Source organism: Pelecanus crispus, chromosome 1, assembly GCF_030463565.1.
Source record: "Pelecanus crispus isolate bPelCri1 chromosome 1, bPelCri1.pri, whole genome shotgun sequence".
Classification (NCBI taxonomy): Eukaryota; Metazoa; Chordata; class Aves; order Pelecaniformes; family Pelecanidae; genus Pelecanus; species Pelecanus crispus.
Window position 1 is genome coordinate 106,588,880 of NC_134643.1, and position 20,223 is coordinate 106,609,102.

The window sequence follows — 20,223 nt, forward strand, 5'->3', positions numbered from 1 at the left end:
TACTGTAAAAAACAGGAGTTGAAAAGTTAGAAAAAAAATGAGCTAATTTGACTAAATAGAGAGAAAAGGCTGTACAGTAAGAAAATGCCTTTTCTACATAACCACTTCTGGGGCAGATATGCATTTTTGATGCTCCTTTGCAAATTTGTATCCTGACATGTGAGATGTGACATAAGAGATTAGAAATTTTTCCTGTGACTTTTTAAATGAGAGTTGTTCCTGAATTAAACACAGAATGAATAGTCGATTCCCCTTACAAATTTCTTCATATTCAAACATTTAGAACCAACTGTATTCATACCTATTTTATTTGCTTCTCCAAGTCCTGCAAAGTAATATGCCTAAGATAGGTAGGTATTTTATTCTCTCTCTCTTTTCATTCCTCTATAGGCTTAGACAGTATTCCTCACTTCAGAATTTTTCCTCAGTACTGGAAAACTTGCATATGCAGCATTATGGAAAATAAGGACCTTGATTTAAGAGACTATAAAATTAAGAGTTTAGCTTCAGGCATCCACTTTTTTCAAGATGAGCTTCAAATGTAATTTCATTAATTCTGTGAAAGTGCATACTCTATGCTTTTCCAAAATTGTACAGTTCCCATTTTTACTTCATGCAACTGTATTTTGTAAAAGAAGAGTGTGCACTTTGCAGAAAAGCATAATAGAAATCTAATTTTCATAAGAGGAAAGAAAATTACATTAGGATATATTGTTAATCTCTTTCTCCTAGCCTTTTTTCATTTGATTGGCACTTGTTATCAATCTCTTGTTGCTACTCTTTCTCCTTATTGTATTTCTTTGCCATGTGCGAGTACTCTATCAGTGATCTCTCTGCATACGCAGTGAGCAACAAATAGCATCATATCTAATCCCCTGTCTGATTACTCTACACATAAACTCTAACATTTGCCACTGTAATGTAATTGGATAAATTGATCCATCTTTTCAAGGTCAAAGGCAGGCAGGCTTATATTGGGTGTCCGAGTCTGAATGCATCTCTTTTCATGTTATGCTTAAACAATTTAGAACCCAAGAAACTTATGCCCTGATCAATAACCTCTGCCACAAACTGTATCCTCTATTTTTAAGAGTCAACACTGTATTCCAGCAGCAAACTCAAGCAACATGCTTGAAGCCTTAGACTCTACTGCCTCTATTATTTTTATATATATTTCTTCGCAATTTATCATTACGCTAAACTTGGAGTACTGGTTTGCAGTCACTGGTTTCCATTCCTCCTGCCTGCCTCACGGAAAAAGTGATTCTGAAAAGAAAAAATTCTACTTCAAGTGACACTACTTATCTATGATTCTATGTATGTATGTGTATAAAAAAGCAATTATGAACTCAAGGGGCACAGCCAGATGCTGATTCTGAGTATTCTCAGAAGACAATGGTTAGTTTTTGCCCTTCCACTGTAAAATCAGTAGTCAAATAACACACGCTTCTAAGAGTCCAACAGTTGGTAACGGACAGTTCTCACTTAAAAAACAACAGGGTTTTTCCAGGCAGTCATCACTCTGTAGTGTTTAAAATACTGCATTGCCCTCAGTAGACTTCTTCAGTGGTGGGTTTGCTCCTCCTTCCTTCCATAAAGGGCAAAATGCACTTCACCTTCACAGAGGGAGAGGATACACAAAGCAAGGTGAGGTGCGAAGCACTGCATGAGGCATAAACTCAGCTCTCTTGCTTTCGGAGTGGGCCTGCTTCTCCATAAGACATCAGTGCCAGTCTACTCCACAGAGGGTGTAGAAATACTTCTTACACTATGATTTGTATATGAAGCAAACAACATTGCTCACATTCAGGCTGTGTTTCATCTAAGAAGCAGAAGAGCTGCATTTTTTTTAATGCTTGTCCACCTGAACTGTGTTTTACTCTTTCGCGTAAAATCCAAAGTCATGAATTTTGCTGCGAGGAAAGGATCCATAATTTTCACCAATATACTTGTTTTCCTTAAAAATCAATACAAGAAAATCCCTGAGAGCTTTGCACACAGATGTCTGCATAAGGCTTATTGCTGCCAAGTTTTTCCAATGTGTCAAATAATCTTTATATAATTTATAAATGATAACAAAGCAATCAGGCCACATTCATAAAAGCCCAGTGACACATAATTTAGCTGAATCTGAAGATTAGAATTAATTGTCTCTCTTTGTTCCAAGTTCTAAATCTTAGTAAATGATTCACTGCATGTCATTACAGCTTAATATTTGCATGAAATCACAGTTTAACTGGCATAATTTAACAGCAATTAAAAAGCTATTTAATCGTCATGCAAATTGGCATGAGGGGCCTTGAGTATGAAGGGTGTCTGAGGTTTTTTTCACTATTTGCAGGCGGACAGTCATATACTTTCCGACACCCCTAACATAATTGATAATGTTCTCTGTATTCGTTGAAATGTGAATGTACAATAATTCATGTTTTCTCTTACAACTGAGGATCAAGTCCCAAATCATGAATATAACAACCTTCCCTCTCTAGTACAAATGAAAAATAAATTTAAAAAAAAAAGTGTATTTTATCTACTGTATTGGTTCTTCTGCTGATGCCATCTACATATAGTTTAACAAAAATCTGATAGAAAATTAAAATTGACAAAGCCAGGCAAAACTCTCCTATTGCCCGGATTCACATTAATTCCTGGGTTGGCCTGACAAAGTTGATGAAGTAACATGAAAAAACCTGAGCTATGATGACCCATTGTCATATCTATAGTTAATGTAAGATTGAATTTAAGCCAGTTTTAAAAGAGCGGCTCCAATCCTTCGAGCAATTACACACATGCTTAGTTTTAAGTGCGTGAGTATTACCAATTATTTCAAGGGGATTACTGATCCGCTTAAAGTTATGCACATATGTAAGTGTGATTAAGGCTCATCCTCCATATTGCTAAAACTCCTTGTTGGTTTTAACAGTGGGAATTTGTTCACACCAGTCATTATTTAATTCTCACAGTATGTTTTTGGAGGAAACATAATTATTCCTGTCTTCTGCACATAAATAATAAGAACTGAAGCTGAAGTAATCTGTGCTAGTTTTAGCTTATTCTGATCTCAGGACTGTTTTCCAGAGCAGCTAGAACCATCAACCTCACAGTAATGTTATGGGAAGTTTAGAGATTTGTAAACCTGAAACACTCTAAGGTTGTAGGGGCTTTTGGACCACATCAGCATCTCAAGGCTGTACCTTGTCTCTCTTTTCCACACTGTTGGAAAATGATATATCAATGTAATTAGCCTTTGTTAACAAGTTGCATTTATAAATACTTACATATGACAGTATTTCAAATGCTTCAATGTTAGAAGATCACAAGGTCAGAGTCAAAGACCAGGAAGGAAATACTCAAAATATTCTCTGTGACCATAAAAATTGCAAATTACAAAAATAATTTTCATCTGGAGGGTTCCAGAAATATCGATCTTCAGTACAAATGAACCACACAGCGTTCAGCTAAATGATTCCTTGATACTTTGAAAAATAACTGGTTTATACTGTCAGGGGCTTTTTGGCTGCTAACTATGAACTCTACACAGATAGATATATGAGTACATACTCACACATTCAAAATACGTTAAACTTTCTCATCCACTAAAAAAATGCAAAGTGATGTAACACATCCAAATATTTTAATTATCAAGTGCTTGAAATCCAGCAGGTAACTCATAATTTACTTTAGGGCAAAAATAATTTTAATGGAAACATAGTCCAAGTTATTTAAAGTTACAAATAAATGCCAGAAAGAAAAAAGCAACTCAAATGTTCGACTACAGTTCACAGAAAAGTGTAACATTTATTGGTTCACATTATCCCTCCCACACCATGTAAACTTTTTTTCCCTTTAGCAGCATTCCAGCTTTTATACCCACATTTATGCCACATAAGTAAACAAATAGCATCACTTAAAAATTACAGATGTTAGTGAATAGTGACCTTTTTTCTGCAACTATTATTGCCTCTTTCCATCATTAAAGTTAGTATTCATTCTTGCTGCTATGTGTAGGTACAACTGTATAGATTTTTACTACTATATAGTTTATGAGTAAAATGTAAGCTATAGTGATGTTTTCTGTTAAAGTATAGTCCTTTTTAGTATTCAGGGTCATCTTTAAGAATTAATAACTTGAATAAATGGATTTATTTCAGTTGTAGGTGCGTATTTCAGAACGACTCATGGGCTTGGTATAAATCACTACATTTTGTTCAGTCAAATAAATAGCTAAAAGTTTGAAAATCGAATCAGTGTATCAGTATTGTAATAATTGCAGATCTTAAGGAAAAAAAGAAATAATGGAATTGACTGGTTAGAAAAAAAGTAGTTTTTTTTTTTTTTTCTGAGATTTGAGAACCTGATTTATATATGAAACGTTAGGAGGAGCTTTGATATTTTGTTTTCCTTCCTAATGCAAAGTTCTGACCATCCTTTGGGCACAATGTCTTGCCCTCATCGTCCAAGTTGTGGAACTGGAATTTACAAGAGAGTTGATTAATATTTTTGGTTTTTTGTTTGTTTAGTTCTTCTCTCATTATCTGAAACTTTTTATAAAGGACATGATATTTTAATTGTGTGACTCTCTCAGATTTACTGTGATACTCAATTTGTTGGGTGAAATACACTCTGTGTAAGAATTAGCTGATGTCACTTGCAAGTGTTTCATATAGTCTTTCAGTCTGCTTGAGAGACCCTGAAGTAATGAAAAGCTCACTCGAAGTTTGAACAGGATCTCGATCAAAACTTTATACTTAAGTCTTGCTGGCAGGTTGTATAAATCATGAAAAGCTGCAAAGCAAGCTGAAAGTTTTCGAAGTTCCGCTAACCGTTGGCTAAGCAATCCATGTGCACTGTGATTTTATGCTGAGAGCTGGGAATATAATGCTTATTCAACTCATTCAGCTCAAAAAACCCCAGAGATTGTCAGTTGAGTTTACCACAGTCATCTTACATATATGAAAACCTGGAGTATAAGGCCTTGCACTTTGCCAAATCTGTGTTTCTTACGTAATTTTTCTGGGCATTTTTTGGGTCTATATACAAATTGCTTTTGAAAACTATGTGTCTGTAAGGCTTGGTTGAAATATGTTAAGTGGGAGAAGAAGAATATAATAATAAATTGCGATAAGATTATTCAGACTTCCTTTAACATTTTCTGCCTTTCCTTCACCCCTTCACTAATTCCTGTCTGAAAAATCATTAGGTGGTAAAGTTCTTCCATCAGACTGTGGAAGCTGATATATAAAGACTCAGATGATTTACATGTGATCCTACACAGTAAGTCAGCGTAACAGCTTAAAACTTGTTGGACAGACCTTGACTGTTGTGGGACCTATAGGAAATGGTCACTCGTGGTTCATCTGACAGTACATAGAGAGCTGTCCCACCTGCTTGCTAGCCGAGAGCTTTCCTATACTCTGCCTGCTGCTACTATCTTTGCATCCCTCCCCACAGTCTTCAACAATTATTTTTTTCTCCTGCTTTGTGGCCGTCCTTTTAGATCTTTAGCTTGCAAGGTTGATGTCTTCACTGTTATACTGATGCTGATGAGGTGCCAGGTGGGAAAGAAGAAACTTGTAAACTGTCTCTCGTGCCTAATAGTCTTGGCCTGTTGCCACCTAACTGTTAATGAACAGCTGCAAAGAAATCCCTGGGGATAAGCAGCAAAGGATAGAAAAAATATCTGGCACTGCAGAACTAATACAAACAATTTTACCTCTTCTAGTTATTCCAGAGCTGTAATTTATTTATTATTCGATTTAACCTTACAAAACATCAAAGATTATAAGTGTCAGAAAAGCCTACATTACTAGACATAAAATAAGGAAATTAATTTTATGGTTAAAGTTCTACCCCAGTATCCCACAAAATCAAGAGATACTTAGTGAAAATTTGTGTTATCAAGTCTAGGTTTCACATTCCCAAGTCATTTTTATGTTGCCTTAAATTTCTCCTGTATTAATTCTAATTTATTTAGATTATTCAGCTTTTTATGATCTCACCTTTTATTATTATTCCTGCTCAATTTTCAAGGATTGTAAGTATTTAAATTTTAAATTTTTCCATTGGATTTGTTATTGAAACGTAATCAGCTTCTATTTGCAAATAATTGCCTTAAGACTAATATATTTTTTCATGTTGGTTTTTTTTCTCCAAAATAGACAACTGTCACTTAACAGGCTTTCCCCTCCTTCTCTGCAGGGCCACCTTCTGCTCCAAGGAATGTGATTTTTAACATTAATGAAACGGCTCTCATGTTGGAATGGAGCCCCCCGAGTGATACCGGAGGAAGAAAAGATCTCACTTACAGTGTCATCTGTAAGAAATGTGGGTTGGATGCCAGCCAGTGTGAGATTTGTGGGGGAGGTATCCGTTTCATCCCCAGGCACACAGGTCTCATCAACTCCTCTGTGACAGTGCTTGACTTTGTGTCGCACGTGAACTACACCTTCGAAATAGAAGCCACGAATGGGGTGTCGGAGCTGAGTTTCTCTCCCAAGCAGTTCACAGCTATCACGGTTACCACAGACCAAGATGGTAAGTCCCAGCACTGCGTGTCTGTTACTGTGCCCCTGTCATCTATGCACTCATTAGGGGGATGGTTTTGTTACTGGGAACTCTGGGTCAGCAAGTTAGGATGTTTTGCAGATTGCTACACGTTTTTAAGTGCTTTTAGTGAGGACTTCCAGCTTCTGCATTAAGTGCTTTTGGCAGTTGGCCCTTGACCCCAATACACAGGGCACAAAAACATACCTTCCTGTTTAAAATTAAGTGCAAGCTTTAACTACCTGAGACTGACTGTATCAGTGGTTCATCAGAACTGTAGTCTGCATCTAGTGCTTTTCCAAGTCTTTCCTTACTATTTCCGTTTTGAAAGAGTAAAAGACCACAGGTTATCTATTGCAATTTCACAATTCAAAGGTGAAATGAAAGTGAACTCACTTCCTTTAGTATCCATGATTCATAGTACTAATACAGCATGCTTCCCAGTAAGATATTTCAACAACTGTATGAGCCGTTTCCTTAAGTGAGGTATCCTAATCCTAATAATATCCAATAATTTAATTGTCTACTTTCCATTACTGGTTTTGAGCATTTTCTTCCCCCCATTTCAGTTCAAGTTCATGTCCAAGGCCAACCTTTATGAAAAACATGGGAAACTAAAAGAGCTCTATATTTTTGCTTATTTCTGCAACTTCTTCCTCTTCCATCTTTAGAAATACTTAGTGTGCCAGGAAACAGCATCATAGGTTACCAACAAAGCAACCTCTATAGCAGTGTTATCTTCTGGCTTGTGTTACTGTAGATGAGAAGGTTATTTCAAAATTATCCCTTGCTGACATTTGTTCCAGAAATGTTTTTCACATGCTGTGCAGTGACATTGCAACTATAGCTGAAGTGTTTCATGTAGAACAGGAACTGAACTGGCAAAACTACGGTTTTGAGTAGAAGACCTTTGATGATATGAAAGTATTTAGTAAAAGTGCTAATGTTCGGGAGGATCCTGTTACGTTCCACTTGTAGGAAGGCCCTGGGTTCTTTCATTGATCAGCCTAGCAAAAATCTCCTTACCTGTGTATCTGGGACAAGTAGTTTTGTTGATGAGTAAGTAATGACTTGTTTGCCTTTGGGCATACAAAAAGTAACAGCTTGCTGTGATGATGATGATGATAATGACAATGGTAATACTAATAATATTCATGAAAATGGATTAGAAAAAGCATGAAAACGACTCACCGTTCATGTGATGATGGGAACGGAAGAGCTAATTATGTAAGATGCCTAATGATATATGCCTTGCACTGAGAATAGCCTTAAGCTTTTAGGCTATGTATCATGTTGTGAACCTGTATTTCTCTTTTCCTTTTTAATTAAAGGAAAAGCTGTGGTGCCAGAATCTACCCCTATGTATTCTTATTTTTAGATGTTTTGTTACATGGTACTAAATGCAAGTCACCAAGCATGCACAGGTGGAGGTCACCAGAGATATGGTTTGTTTTTAAATTGACTAACAGCTGTGTGAACACAGCTTGTGATATGTATTTAAGTGGTGGGCTTTTAAAAAATGTCTTTTGCTGTTGCCTATTCCTGGTTTAAGGATATAGATTTTCACTGCAGTTTACTCAAAACAGGGAAAAGACCAATGTTTTGATAATTTGTGACACACTGACAGTAAACTCTGGAGTGTAGGCTGCTTGCATTCCCTATAATAATTCTTACATTACTAAAATGCTGTTGGAAGGGCTTCAGAGAATTTAAGACCAGATTTCCAGAATATCTGTCAGTTTGTCTGGATATAAAAAGACAGCTTTGCAGGAGAAAGCATTGTAATAAATGAAATGGAGGCATCTATAAAATGTAGTTATAAAGATAAAACCATTTTTGTAGGCTTACAAACTGTGGTGGTGTATAAAATCATAAGCATGGTAACCATATATTTAGAAGTAAAAGAGAGAAAGATAATGTCATATGAAATATGGATGAAAATTAATGGAGTTTTGGTTGATGGAAATTATTGAGAGGACAATAAACAATTTTTGTGAGTTTCTTTTAGTCATAAATAAGAAGTGATACGGAGAAAGCTAGGGTATCTAACCTCAGAAGATGAAGCTGTAGAACTACAGCTTCAGAACATTGCAGAGACTTTATTAATGTTTATAAATCACATCGAAGTTCTCAGATAAAAGGATTAGTGACCTTTTTATTTTTATTGTTAGCTAGATATTAGTAAACAATTTATAGTTTTGCTTTTGCTGTATTTATCAAAAATACTAAATAATTGCCTTTATATTGCATTTTTTTTTCTAGCTATACCACCAAACAGTAAACTCACTGTTACAATATTTCCTTATAATCTTAATTATACTGAAATGGACAGTACTTATTGTGTGGTTTTGCAGGTTTGTGCACATGTTCATATAAAAAAAAGACCCAAGATTATATGCATGACCTGACAACAAATCAAAAATATCTTAATGTGTACAAGGACTGCATTAACAGAAGTCCAAACATATTGGTTTAAAACAATTTTTCTCTTTTGATGTGGATCTAATGAAATATCTAGATCTATAATAAATTATACCTACACAACGTATTTATGCCACATTCATACTAACTTTTTATATGCAATCTTTTCAGACATACTCTTTTAATGGTTTTGGTGTAGACATTGCATGAGGCGATAGACCTCTTTATAAATACATAAATTGTTTTCTTCAATTGCCATATCTTTGTTAAGAATATAGAACAATGTCTTCAGCTGTTGTAAATCCAAACCATTCTGTTAGCTACAGTAATTTACAGTAGCTGAGGAGCTAGCATTTTATTTTCTTTGAGCATATTGGATTTACTTCCCTCTAGTGGCCCTTTCTTTTTGATGGTTTATGTGAAATTAACAGATCCTCCTTTAAACATGCAAAATTATTAACTTGTTCTTCAGGGTTTTTTCTCTCTTTTTGGAGAAGATATTGCTGTTGGCATTTTGCTGAATAAAGTAATGCGATGAAGAGTACCATGGGCATCCACAGAAACTGAAGAATTGTATTCTACGACAGTTAGTGGGTAGAGTAGTCCGAGAGCATCAGAGAGGGAGAATATTTGCTGACAGAAGTGAAATAATTCGGAAGTGATTAAGGCTCATCTTTATGCACAGAGCTCTACCACAACTAATATGAAAATCTTAACTGCCTCCTCATGCAATCACCACCATCAACAAGATTAAGTATACTGCTCAGCTCTAACAATGACAAGAAGCAGACTAAAGGAAAGTAACACTTTGAAAAGGCTTTGCACACTGCATCCTGCAAACCTCTCAGCAATTTGATGACTAAAGCATTACCAGACCTGATCAAAGAGTGAAAAAAATTACTAGCATTAATGTAAGTCATATAAAATTAATTTGTTAGCATTCATGACTTTTTTAGTTATTCATTTTGTACAACTATTCATAAATTCAATATCTGTGGTTTTGGTTTCTACCCCTGGGCTTCATAAGGAAACAAAGTTTCTGTGGTCACATTGTCTGTCGGGCACCATAAAGAACTGTGAACCCATTAGCTGACATGAGTTTGATAACAGAGAAAAAGATTTCACAGATACTACGTTCTTTCAATAGAGGTGTGAAAAATGACCACTTACAGACACCAAGCTGTTGGTTGGGTCTGCAAGTCAAAAAGCAAGGTTCAGCTATGTAAGGCTTGCTTGCTGGACTAGAGATGCCAGCTGAACAACCATTTAACCTGTCTATTGGCTAGTCAGTAAAGAAGGAATATATATCGTTCCTGTATGACCACAGCACGTGCTGTGTCTTTTCCAACAAGTGTGGCAATCAAGGAGGGAGTAGGGATGTGTTAGGAAGCATAGATGTTGCAGCTGGAGAGATGAGGGAAGTGAGCTATATGCTACTCTTGCATAGCTTTGTTTCAAAACGTTTTGAGATATCAAAATAATTCCTACTTTAAATTCAGATAAATGGACAGATAAACAGAACGAGATTCTGCTCAGAAAAGCACTTAAGCAAAGTCCCTGTTCAAAGAAGAACATTAGCACATATTAAGTGCTTTCTCAAATCACTGCCAAAGTAGTCTGTAAACAACTGAAAGGTAAAACATGTTTTCAAAAAAAAGCCTCATTAAAAAATGTTTAACAATACTGTTGTTCCGAAAAGCACATGGATGCCTTTTCTTTATGGAAGAGAGAAAGTTTTATACAGCAGTAAATATGCTGAGTATGAAGTAATTGTACTCAATCGACTTTAAATCATTGTGTGAAGAAGCAGAGAATTATATGCTGAATTGTAATTTATGTTTCTCTTATGACTAATGGCAGGAAGAGACACCTCACTATATAACTTTCTTAGCATGCCTTAGAGTCTGCATTGCCTAAAGAACATTCAGAAGTACTTGAGGTTTTTCATACATAATTAAAGTAGTAAATAATAAATAATTAAGCAAAACAGAACTTAAACCAATAGTTCCTATTTCCAAATAATAGTCCACATACACATTCACTCAGTGAGCTTTCATATGTTCTATTACTTGAGAACAGAGGGGGTTTTCAACATTACACTGTGCAGAGGGGGAGTAGAGTCATGAGACATATCCTGAGTACATGGTTATGCAGACAGATAGTGGTCTGCTCCATTTCAGTCCACCATTTCAACTGCATCATTGAAGAGTGGCACTCCATAGCTATAGTGTTTCTCTGATAGTTTCCTCATTGGCCGGTCTGCATCTTCACCGTATCATGTCCCTCCTGTGGGACTCCATGCTGGCAGCCCCCATCTCCCCTTTCATCTGCAAGTCCCACAGTAGGGACCTCCCCTAAAATCACCGTCCAGCCGTGGGATGCTTCGTGGGCATGGTTCTATTCACGGGCTCCTTCTGCGTGTCTTTCTTACCTTGGTGGAAAGCTTACACTAGAGAAATACTCCTCCTGCCATTGCATCCCAGAAATCTCATTTTCTCCCTCCTCAGTTCTGCAGTTTGTGAGTTACTCTGGTCTCTGTGACATCAAAGACCTGCTACCAGTGGACAAAGTTTGAGGCACAAGAGACTTCACTCTGTCTGGGCACACACCCTGTCACTGTATTAAAGACCTGTCTAGTTTTACCGTGCCTGTCCAGTGTTGGCAGCCTGTGACTAGCTGAGGTTTTCAAGCAGACTCTGAAACTGCAAATCTGGCAGGTTTCCTTTGTCTAATACGTTCTATTTTATGTGAGACATCGGCAGATATATCCTAGGTGATAAGGTGTTTCCTAATCTGATGGTAAAATCTTGCCAATGTCTGAAAGGGATCGCCTTTCATCTAATTCCTTTTTCAAAATAAGTTATGGCCAATTCATTGTTCCGAGTACAGGTGGCTCCTCTAAGGACCTGTGGGAGCCGAAGAATGCATGGAAGGATTTCAGTGTCTCTTCCAGGAATAAACATGACCATATCACCATGAATTAATGGGATATAGCATTATAATAACAGTGCAGGTGGTGTAAGTTGTTAAGAGCCCCATCCGACTGTCAGAAAAGCGTCTCGGTGGCACTGCCAGGGCAGTTTATCACGATTAATCCTTCTCGCTGATGACAGTATAGTTTCAGAATGCTCATTGGGGTGGCAGGGGAGTTCCCTGTTCACTCATCCTACGTTGCTTCCCATAGTAGCACCTGACTTTCACCCTAATCGAAAGTTAATTTTCCTTTTTTTTCCCCCAAGTCTCAAATCTCTACAGATGTGATTGTCCTTTGTAACTTTAAAGTCAAGAAAGCTGCTCTTTTCCTAATGACATGATGAAGCCCTTTGAACCGCCTTCCAAACTGTTTATGTTAATGGTTTATAAATCTAAAGGAACAGCTATTTCTAATCACTGATTGTCAAAATGGAATAGCAGGTTGCATAAAAGCCTGTGAGAAATTTCTGGCATTTGTTTACTTGACACCTACAGCTGTATTGATAGTTCTACCAAACCCTGTAGTGTCATGGGAGCAGTGCAGAACAGTGCTGCTGGTGCTATTTATGTGACAAATTTGAAAAGAAATATTAACTCTTTGGTTACTGGCTAGGGACAGCCTGTAAATGTCCATACTGAATGTGACATGAAGACAGTAAGAAGGATTACTAACAAAAAAAAAGTTTGAGATGTGTATTCCCTATTTTAAGTCACTTCTGAACAATACATTAAAACAATACTTTTAAAAAAGGTATTCAGCATTATGCGATACATATTCAGACTAGTCTGTTAAACTATATGAATGTATATACATATTTACGTCAGTGTGTATATAAATTAACCATTTACAGTTGGAAAGAAAACCACAAGTCAAAAATGCTAAATCTCAGTTCTCAGACTTGTTCAACTAACATTCTGTTGAACACTCTTCAGGTCTGCCAGAATTCAAAGTTTTGAGTCAAGGTCTTTGTGCAGCATAGTTATTACCTGCAGATTTTCACCTGCTGTCACCTCTGTACATTTAGACTACTTTTTGCTGATGTTTCTTTACACATATGCCTGATTACTACACAGTAATCACAGGTGAAAAATGGCTTTTAAAACAATCTTGATTTATATCCTGAAGATTTTTTTAAATACTTATAAATTTTCTTTAAAAAATACGTTCTTTTTCTGCTGGCAGAAATTGATGTTCAGCCACTTCTTTAATGCAGCAAAAGTCAACCTGCTTCCATTTACTTTCATTTCTCATTCACCAGTATTATCCATTAAGCTAGTCGGACTATGCGTAGCTTTAAGATATGTTTCTCTAAGTTACGCAATATGAAGAGAACGAAATGTAATTCTAGTTTGAAGAAGGAGGCGAAAGAGGTTAATCAATACTGTAAAGTATTTTTCCCATAATATACTTACCAGTGTGGTTTTCCAGCTTTTATAATAGTTTTTTTCATTGCATAGCACACTATTATTTATAACCATTGGCAATTTGTCTGTGACATGCATTTTCAGCAAGTTTCTGATTTAAGCTGTAGTCACTAAAATACCACATCCAAATGCTGCAACAATTGTACATCTAATAATAACAGTTTATTTCAATTTGTAAAAGGGACATTTGTGGGAAAAAATGTAAAATTTTCATTACAAATAAATTGGTGGGCATACAGCACTGCGATAAGAAATATGCCTTTATTTTGTTTGTTCCTATTTTAGTCAGTGGCTGTGAAGGGCATTCAGTGCCTCATGAATGAGATGTTTATTCATCAACTTTGGTGATTTTAAACAAGAATACCAAATAAGCTTATTGGTGCTATCTGCACACCACAGCTAAGAACCATGTTAGGATAATCAAGCACATTTCAGTTAGCTGGAACATCTCACAGAGACCGATATATAGTTAGAAGAATCATTATTCAGTATTCTAGTCAAGGTAGGGTACAAGATATTTCAGATATAATCTAGTGACTTAAGTTATTAGAAACTTCTGCCACAAATATTAATCGACTTACAAAATTCTTCAGAGTTAGATTAGGAACCTGCTGTTTTCAAAGTTTACCTAAACATTTCTGAAAGCTATTATTACATTAAAAAAACCCGAAACAAACAGAAAACCAAGCACGACTATAGTGTTCACGGTATATGACAAGTGAAATGAAGACTTCTGTTGTATTCTTGGCAAGAGGAGTGATTTTGGTCAAAGGTAGTAAAGGAGGACATTCATCACGGCTAGTCAATCTGAAACAAATTGTGTTTGTAGATGTCATGACTTTCATGCAAACCTTTAGGGAGCATGTTCGAAATGAAGGACATGGTAAATTACAAACCAATTCTGCTGATGTTTGCTATGGGGTCTTTAAAGCAATTATGTCAGTAGCAGGTTGCTCCGATTCATTTGCTTCTTAAAATGTAGTTTCTTCATTACACTCAACAACCCTTCTCCTTCCACTTTTGTGACTCTTCCATATGCATTTGCCTTAGGCTCACAGATTGGAAATAGTTTTCATTTATATACAATAATGGCATTAAGTTGTGCGCATTGGAGTAAGGTGGAGAGCAGACTCAGAATTACATAGTTTCTAAAGTTTCAGAAATCTATTTATTTTACAGTTCTGTTAGCTTCAAGACAATATTTCTAATAACATACTTTTACCTTTTTCTGCCCAGACTAACAACGAGAGACGTCTGTTTACTATCTTCATATCCGTGTTACATATTTAAATGTTTTCCCACTGTGGTAAAATTTCTACTGGGTCTCCAATGAACGAATAATAAAGATTGCTCCTCTGAAAAGATTATACTAGTCAGGATATGCACACTTAATATTTAGTTTAGAAATGCATACTGCTTTCAACAGCCCCTGTCATAAGTGAGCCTTCATATTCTAGACTGAATCCTAGTCTGACAGAGATGAGGCAGGGGGTGACAAGCAATGTCAGGATTGGCCAGTGTATTGGTTGGCTAGGAGCAAAAGAAGGGAAAAAAAGACACTCTTAATATGCTAAATCTTATTTACATCTAGCATGCAATCTCTGTTTTCCATTGAGAAGTGATTTTTGCATATTAAATATGCATATTTTTCTTTATACTCTTTTAAGACATCCCTTAAAACCTTCACTTAAGCAGGAATATTATTAGATATTCAAGACATGGCTACAGGTTCTAAAGCGGACTTTTTCAATACATTTTAAATGAGTTTCATACTTTGTAGACCCTCTGGAGTGAGTGCAACTAATTCTGTGAAGGACTAACTATTCGGAGTATTCTGTCTCAGTTGATTTCACTTACTAAAGTGACATGGAAGTTAGCAAACAGTGCATCAGATGAAAGTGCTTGATTTCACTGTCTACGTGTAGAGTCGTGATAGCCAACAGAAGAAGGAGGGTGATGCACAGAACCATTCCCAAGGAAAACATGAATGAAAGGAAGAGGCATGTGAGTAAAAGAATCTATAATATAAAAAATAAACTTAAAAAAAATATTAAATTTAATACATTTTTAAAAAACATGCATTCAGCAAATTAGACCAATTTGATCACCATATTTCTTTCTTGGAATAACAATGCCATCTTGTACACTAAGCTACTCAGTATTTGAAAACTGAAATTTTAAGGCAAATATTTACAAGAAATCTCCAATTACAAAATTAGATCTAATGTCCCAAAGCTGTTTCACTGGAATTCAGTTACAGATGTCCCGCTGGTTAAAAAGCAAGGGAGGCCTGGCTCAGCTAATCTTTCCTGAACACTCCTGTTGTCTCCTTTACTCTTGCTTAGTTCTTTTGCCTTCAGTCCTCGGCTCACTAGTCACAACTTCTCTGCTGAAGTTAATGGCAAACCCTATAAATTGCTCCAGTGTTAATTAAATCTCATTCTTCATTGAATTAATGTACATTTGCAAAAATTTTCTTTGTGCTTATTCTGTCTGAATATAAAGTAATATTTTTAAACTTGTCTTTTCCATATCTTTTTTAAATAATACATGCAGCAGCTTCTAAATCATGTGCTTGATCTATAATTGTATTGAAGTGTTTAGAGATTAATGTGCGTTATCTGAGTGACTCATAAATTCTAAGTTGTTATTCATTGCAAACAGCTGATGTATGATTCCCTAAGTTACTGACAAGTTGTTCAGCCAGTTTCCAATGCTGTATTTTACAGTTTAGAAATAAATGATCATTTTATTATATTAACTCAAATCTGTCTGGAAAACAAATTGTCTGATTCCAATGACTGGTTCATATATACATAATATTAAGCTCAAAGCTCCATTTTTCAGAGGTAGTTTGTTCTCCTAAAATTATCTAACAATTCTTTTTGTCCTGTAATTGAAGATCAATGAGGACTAAAAAAAAAAATTTTTTTTACAGGGTAGGGTAATGGAGTAACGGGATTCAGGAAATTCAGCCTATAGTTCAAGGATGATGGGCTACGGTCTATCAACAGTAGAGCAGATAGGAGTCTGCCTTCTTCCCTCAACTCGTACATTTTCCTGTCAAGCTAAAAATGTCATTTACTAATTAGGCATGAGGTGAATTTTTGATATCGCATTGCTATATATTCATAGATATGATTTATTATAATAAAGGGAAAATATTTTAACTGATATTTAGCATCCCTCTATGCCAGTTTAGAGAAAGTATCGATTTCAGTTTATAAACAACGCGACTGACTAGAATATGAAATCTTTGGAGAAGAAATAGAGAAAAACCACATTTTTCTAATGTGGTGTTAAATACTGTTTATCTTTAAAAATACTTGCTTGTGTTTGGAAGTGAATTTTGTACGGTTGAAGAAGCAAGTTGACAGCATAGAAGATTAAAGTCTGTACCTTTTCAGAGAACATGTGTGACTGCGGAGCGGTATTGACTTAGTTCCCTGGTGTATATTATTTTGGTGCTGGGAGATTATCTTTAGGAGAAGAGCATATTTTTATCTGCATTTATCTCCCTGACCTTTTCCTGAAACAATCAGGTTCAGTGGTGCCAGTTTCAATGGTAACTTCTGTTACATGCAACATACTGTAATACTGAAAAAGTGCTTAATCTCAGATGAACAAAGGGATGTTTGCCAGATCTTTGAAGCTAAATTTCACTGTGAATAGTTTCTCATGTTGCAACCCATAGGAGCTGATAGAAAAGGAAGTAAGTTGTGTCCCAAAACCTTGGCCTATACAGCTTCTGTATCCCCTACAGCCACCTGCACCAAACACTCTACTAAGGCATTAACGTGATATTATAATGTTTTTACATCACATTCCGAAGTACATATCAGTGCAGTTCTGTGCAGGTTCAGGGACATATTGCAGGGTATCTTTATCTGTTTTCCAAGTTATCTAACATGACATTTGCTTCATTATCTTCCCCTTTAAAATTTTTGATTTTCTGTTATAACCATTAATCTGGGACATGACTGGTTCGTAAAGATGGCCTGAGATTTCTAGGTAAGCACCCAAGGTGTTAGCTGTAATACTGGGTGGTGAAGAACTCCAAAAGGCAGGCTACTGCATGAAAAATCATTTCGTATCTTGTTTTTCCATATTCATCTATACAGCAGCATTCTGGGTAAACTTTCTAGTTAACTTTTACATTCTCATAAATGTAGTGAATCTAAACTCTGCAGCAGTGTGAATAAAATATTCTTAATTTTTCCATTTTAAGATGATGGTTATATTGTCAGACATTAAAAATGTGGCTTTCTCATGCAGTTTTAGGAAGGATAAGACTAACACCTTCAAAAATAATTCGAGTGGGTGGAATATTTGTCAGTTTTTATGAGCACTATTATTCAGTCTCTCAGTTGATGGAGGATTAAAATTAATTAAAATTTCAATCTGGAATTTCTTCTATGATTAAATATAATTTAAAGGATAAAAATGCACAGTATTTACTATATATGGTTTTATTTCTATATGTATCTATATATTATACAAAACTGTCTTTCAATATATGTATAGTGTGAAAATAATGATTTGCCACTGATTCACCAGTCTAATACTAAAAACATGTTAATACGTTAGTCTTTCTGTTTGCTATAAGAAAATATCATTTTACTTTGTTGAAATATTTTAATAACTTTGTAATATTTTCATATTTTCCATTTTTACATGAGTTACCTTTCCATTTCCATGTAACACTAAAATTACATTTTCATTCAATCTATTCAAGACTTTCAAAAAGTTCATAGACAAGATGTACTCCATTCCTTACTCTGTATATTTCACTATATTTAAACTGTCTTCCCATCTTTCTGTTTAAGTTTTTGCAGGTAACCATTTTAAATACCTGATATATGTACAATCTATTTCCTCAGTGGAGTACTGTGAACTAAGTAGTGATACGATGAACACTTAAAGCTGCAGAAAATAAAGACCTTAACCACAAGAAGTTGGGTACCTCTTACACAGTTACCGATACACACTGTGGGTGCTCCACCAAGTGAGAGAGTACTCACAAAGAGTGAGGAAAATGCGTGCATGTTTTCTGCAGGACTGACAGGTTTTCCAGGGAACTCTGGTCTCATTAAGCATCTCAGTGAAAGGGAAGCACTGAGAGCTGCAGTTCACTGAGCACCTTTGGAAAATACTGCCCTGTCACTGAGATTCTTAATGGAAACTGGCTTGTTTTACAAACTGGGCCGTTAGTCCTTTCTTAATCAATAAAATACACTGGAAGTGTAACATTTATTTCAGAAGGATGTGGGGTCACATATTATCTCGTACACCAACAGAAGTGTGGAGTAACTGTGAAAGTAATGATTGAAGCACAGTGTGCTATACAAGTGCTTCTAATCTCTTGATATAAGGTGAAACACCTGAAAGTGTGGGCTTTACGCTCTTAGCCTTATTACTAGGTGGCCAGTGTTTTGATCAGATTTTTCTGTTTCCTAAAGCATTAAAAAATCAGCTTATAGATTTTGGTTTTTTGCTTTTTTGCTGTTTTCCTGCTTAGAAATTCCTGCTTATCTATTGAGTTTACAATGATTAAAGACAAAAAGATTTAGTAAGGGTAAATGTTATTACAGTATGCTGTTTGGACTTTAAAGCGTGAAAAGATTCCATTATTCTCAGTTAAAGCAATATGAGATAGTCCTTGTGAGAATTTCAATATTTACAACAGGAAACAAGAATAGCAGAGAGTTGTTGGCAGTAATAAAAATACTCCAGATTTTAATTAGAGAGATTGTTTTACTTTTGGTGACTTTCACAGCCATTTTTCTGCAAAGTAATGTATTCATTTATTTGAGAAATTATATTTATGTAGCTATAAAACATCAAATATTAAAATAACACCCCAAAGTTGCTACCAAGATCTTAATTTGAAAAATTAAGGTTCCAAACTAAATAACTTTTTTCAAAAAACCTTAATTCAGAATCATGTTTTATGTTTTACTCTGCAGTCTTTAATTGTATAAATGGCCTGCACGTTTTTGGTCAAGTCTCCATGATAACAGCCTGATGTTATCCTGCATCATCCTCATCTGTCACCGTGTACGTTGTCCCTTTATCCCTTGTTTAGCTCAATTTCTCAAAGCTTAGCCTTCATGTGCCATATACTGTATTGTAGGTTTTCTGCTGCATTCATATGCTGTAGTACTTGGTTGCTTTTACACACATTGCAAACATTGTCAGTGATCCTTGAAGGCAAGTAGGTAGAATTATTCACATTTTAGAAGGTAAGGAATAAGTCTATGCATGTAAAGCCATGTATGGCATAACCATGAGGTGAGCATGGCTCCCTTGGGATGCAGATATTCTACTTTTCAGATAATTCAGATCTTTCTGTAGATTTCACTGGCAGTTAAGCATACTCATCATTTGTACACAGAAAACAAGGAGAAAAATGTTCACAACTAGCCCAGTAATTTAGTTGATTTATTTTGATAATTCATCATCTCTTTTTACCAGGAAAAACATTTATGATCAGTCCTGTAATTAGTACTGCTTTGCTTCATTTTTTTCTTGAAGCATATTTCTGGCATGGGAGATTTGGTTACAAAGTGTGGCAGGCTACTTTTGGCTACTTTACTGAATGATAAATTGGGAAGGTAAGCAACTCAGAGTAGCAGAGTAGGGGCTGATAATCCTGTAAATTCAAGGAGCTACAGTGAGTCTAATGGAAGAGAGAATTGCCCTCAAATCATCTTTGGCTATTTCACAGCTAAAATGCGGGAAAAGCTTCAGTGTTTGCATGACGCTAATGATCTCAAAACAAAAAATACTGATTTACCAAAAGATTATCAAAGATTTTAAAAATTGTAACAGTCTCTTTCTGGATGGAAAACTATGGTTGAG

At 35.7% G+C, this 20,223-nt stretch overlaps 1 protein-coding gene across 3 annotated transcripts in view; it reads left to right on the forward strand.

The window, feature by feature from the left end:
• The window catches only part of EPHA6 (EPH receptor A6), a 536,584-nt gene that overhangs the window by 292,160 nt on the left and 224,201 nt on the right, over positions 1 to 20,223 (forward strand). For 2 of the 3 annotated variants that reach the window (XM_075709691.1, XM_075709700.1), the window contains one exon: positions 6,199 to 6,534. In XM_075709691.1, the coding sequence (XP_075565806.1) occupies positions 6,199 to 6,534 (336 nt within the window). Of the gene's footprint in view, positions 1 to 6,198; positions 6,535 to 7,521; positions 7,603 to 20,223 lie in introns of all 3 variants that reach the window. The other variant, XM_075709685.1, reaches the window with a different exon arrangement.